Here is a 2,801-nt window from a genome sequence, read left to right on the forward strand (position 1 = left end):
TCAATTCAATTTGTGAATAAGTTGTATGATTCTGCTGGCTGTAACATTTTGTTATGTGAAACAAGTTTTTTTTAAATATTCGTTATGTTTTTGCCAGGAGTCTATGCATTAAGTTACATGATGGATATTTTCTCCAATGTTGTGTTTGAGTTTGCTACTCTGGTTGTTATTTTTTTGGACCATGCTTGACTGAGTGATTTCTTTAGACTTGTGTTGTATGCATTTGATTCCCAGTTGTGAAGCAAAAGAAGATTTTTTTAGTACTACTAAATATGATTCATGCAAGAGCAGATATTGATCTTTGATTAGGTTTGCATATTTATTGATGATATATGGTGTGTGATAAATGCGTGAAATTGAACAAGAAATAGTGCTAGAAGTATATATTGGGTATGTTTGTCTAAGATCCTAAAAGAAATACTTCTTTGTTAGTAGTAGTAGAAACAAATTTTGACTATCTCATTAACTTTTGACTTGACTGTCCAATTTGCAATTGTATATATCTCTAATAAGTACTCTTCCTTAATTTGAGTCAAAGTTTTCATTTTAGTTTAGTTGGTTCCAAGTCATTGTTATTGCATCATCATATAAATGACTCACTACTCAAGTCCATGCTAGTAAATGTAGTTATGAAAATAGCCACCTAATTTACCAATTATAGTCAATTCAAAAAAGTCTAAGTTGTTATTCAATATGAATAATTGAACCTGCGGGAGTTATAATTTTGGAAGAAATGTTTGTTGGATCAAAATGGTAATAGACATGAATGCTGGTTATGCAGGGTAAAGTATATTTAATTAAAGATTAATTGTTTTTTTATTGCTTCGGTCCCTTTCTTATTTATTAGTGACTTGGTACAATATATGCACTTTTCAGGCCTAGACAGATCCATATTATTGATTCGTTTGACTGTTATTTGCATCAATACAATTTTTTAGTGACTAATCCAAGTTTCTTTGAAGCTGATAAGCATTTTATTTTAGATTTGCCTCTGCCTTTTTTTATTATTATCTTTAGTTTTAGATATAGGATAATTACTTCTCTGTTACTTGTTAAATGGCTAAGCTCGTGAACTTTTTTTAAAAGCAAACAGGGCGTTGAAAAAATTAAGTTATTTTCATTTTAAAATGAAAGGGTAGAGAGTTTATTTCATTTCAAACAATAATGATGATGATGAGTTGCATTCATTTCAAGGAACTGGAATTAATAATCTGTTAACTTCTGATTTTGGCTGCTACATCTGACTACTATCCTAGATTAACTTTTTATTACTATTAATTTAAAAAAATTATAATATAGAAGTGAAAATCTAAATGAATCCTTGACGAGCTTCATAGCATGGATTATAGGAAAAAATTGCTCTGCCTATTTTTTATCCACTACTTCTTTTCTGTCCTGTTTTCTATGTATATAATAAATGTTATTATTAAGGTGAATCTCAAGTTTTAGATGTGTTAGATACTCTGTTTCTTTTGATAAGTATTGTTAAATACTACGTTATTTTATATGGTTGATTCTTTAATAATATGTATTGCATACCTGAATTGATTTACAAAGTTTGAATGTCTTTTAGCTAAATGTTTTAATATTTTTTTGACAGAATAGATCCCAAACAGAAGATGAGAGTTATTGCCTGCTTGATTTTACATTTTGAATTGAAAAATGACCTTATGATTAAGTTGTTGATGATTTTTTATGTTTTGATTATATTACAATTGAGAAAAAAAAGAAAATGGAATGATAGTTATAGTAGGCAAGTAATAAGGGATGTTAGTGTCGATATGATTATTTACTTTAGCGATCTAGCATGTATAGAAAACAAAAGAATGGATAAGCGAGCCCTTCATGCATTCTGTAACATGTTTAAAGAGGTTGGAAAGTTAGAACCAAGTAGAAATATCGGTGTAGAAGAAATGGTTGCCATGTTTTTACATATTAAAGCACATGACATCAAAATTAGAGTAATATAGAGATAATTTGTGAGATCTGAAGAAATAATTAGTGGGTAGTTTAATGATGTATTGCTTGATATTTTGAGATGTCATAATCTCTTATTGAAGAAACCTCAACCATTTAGCCAGGATAGAATGGATGAACGATGGGAATGGTTCAGGGTAATTTATCTTGCTCATGTTATTAAACCTAATATGCTTTGTGTGCTTTAGGATTGCGTTAATTGATCTCTTTTTTTTGGATTTTAGAATTGCCTAGGAGCCTTAGATGATACCCATATTAAAGTCAATGTCCTTGAGACTGATAAGCCTAGATATCGAAACAAAAAGGGTGACATAACAACCAATGTGCTTGGAGTGGTTGCTCCTTATATGCAATTTATCTATGTATTGGCGGGTTGGGAGGGTTCAGCTACGGATTCTAGGGTATTGCGAGATGCACTATTTCACAATGGGTTTAGTGTTCCCTAAGATATTTTACTGAGACTTTAGTATCTTATCAAAATAATCATTTGATTTTTTATTAATTTTGTTCAATTTTTATATGTCATCACACTAGGTCATTACTACTTATGTGATGCTGGATACATGAATTGTGAAGGATTTTGGCACCTTATAGAGGACAAAAATATCATTTGAGTTAGTTTAATCCACATAATCAACCTAGTACAGCTTAAGAGCTTTTTAATATGAAACACTCACAAGTTAGAAATGTTATTGAAAGAGCATTTAGAGTATTGAAAGCAAGATGTGGAATTTTAAGGGGAAGGTCATTTTATCCTATTAAGACTCAAGGAAGAGTTATAACTGTATGTTGCCTTTTGCATAATCACATTAGAATAGTGATGA

General features: G+C 30.1%; 1 protein-coding gene across 1 annotated transcript; it reads left to right on the forward strand.

The window, feature by feature from the left end:
• Positions 1 to 1,826: 1,826 nt before the first annotated feature.
• Positions 1,827 to 2,423, forward strand: LOC140184100 (uncharacterized). Its single transcript, XM_072234387.1, has 3 exons — positions 1,827 to 1,961; positions 2,061 to 2,114; positions 2,202 to 2,423. The coding sequence occupies exons 1-3, from the start codon at positions 1,827 to 1,829 to the stop codon at positions 2,421 to 2,423; spliced, it is 411 nt and encodes a 136-aa protein (XP_072090488.1).
• Positions 2,424 to 2,801: the final 378 nt, after the last annotated feature.

Source organism: Arachis hypogaea, chromosome 4 (assembly GCF_003086295.3).
Source record: "Arachis hypogaea cultivar Tifrunner chromosome 4, arahy.Tifrunner.gnm2.J5K5, whole genome shotgun sequence".
NCBI classification, from domain to species: domain Eukaryota; kingdom Viridiplantae; phylum Streptophyta; class Magnoliopsida; order Fabales; family Fabaceae; genus Arachis; species Arachis hypogaea.

Bases quoted from the DNA above. Each gene is read 5' to 3' on its own strand.
- LOC140184100 (XM_072234387.1), top strand. From the start codon at position 1,827: ATGGATAAGCGAGCCCTTCATGCATTCTGTAACATGTTTAAAGAGGTT. The intron at 1,962-2,060 runs GTAATATAGAGA...CTCTTATTGAAG, and splicing joins CACATGACATCAAAATTAGA to AAACCTCAACCATTTAGCCA. The intron at 2,115-2,201 runs GTAATTTATCTT...TTTGGATTTTAG, and splicing joins AACGATGGGAATGGTTCAGG to AATTGCCTAGGAGCCTTAGA.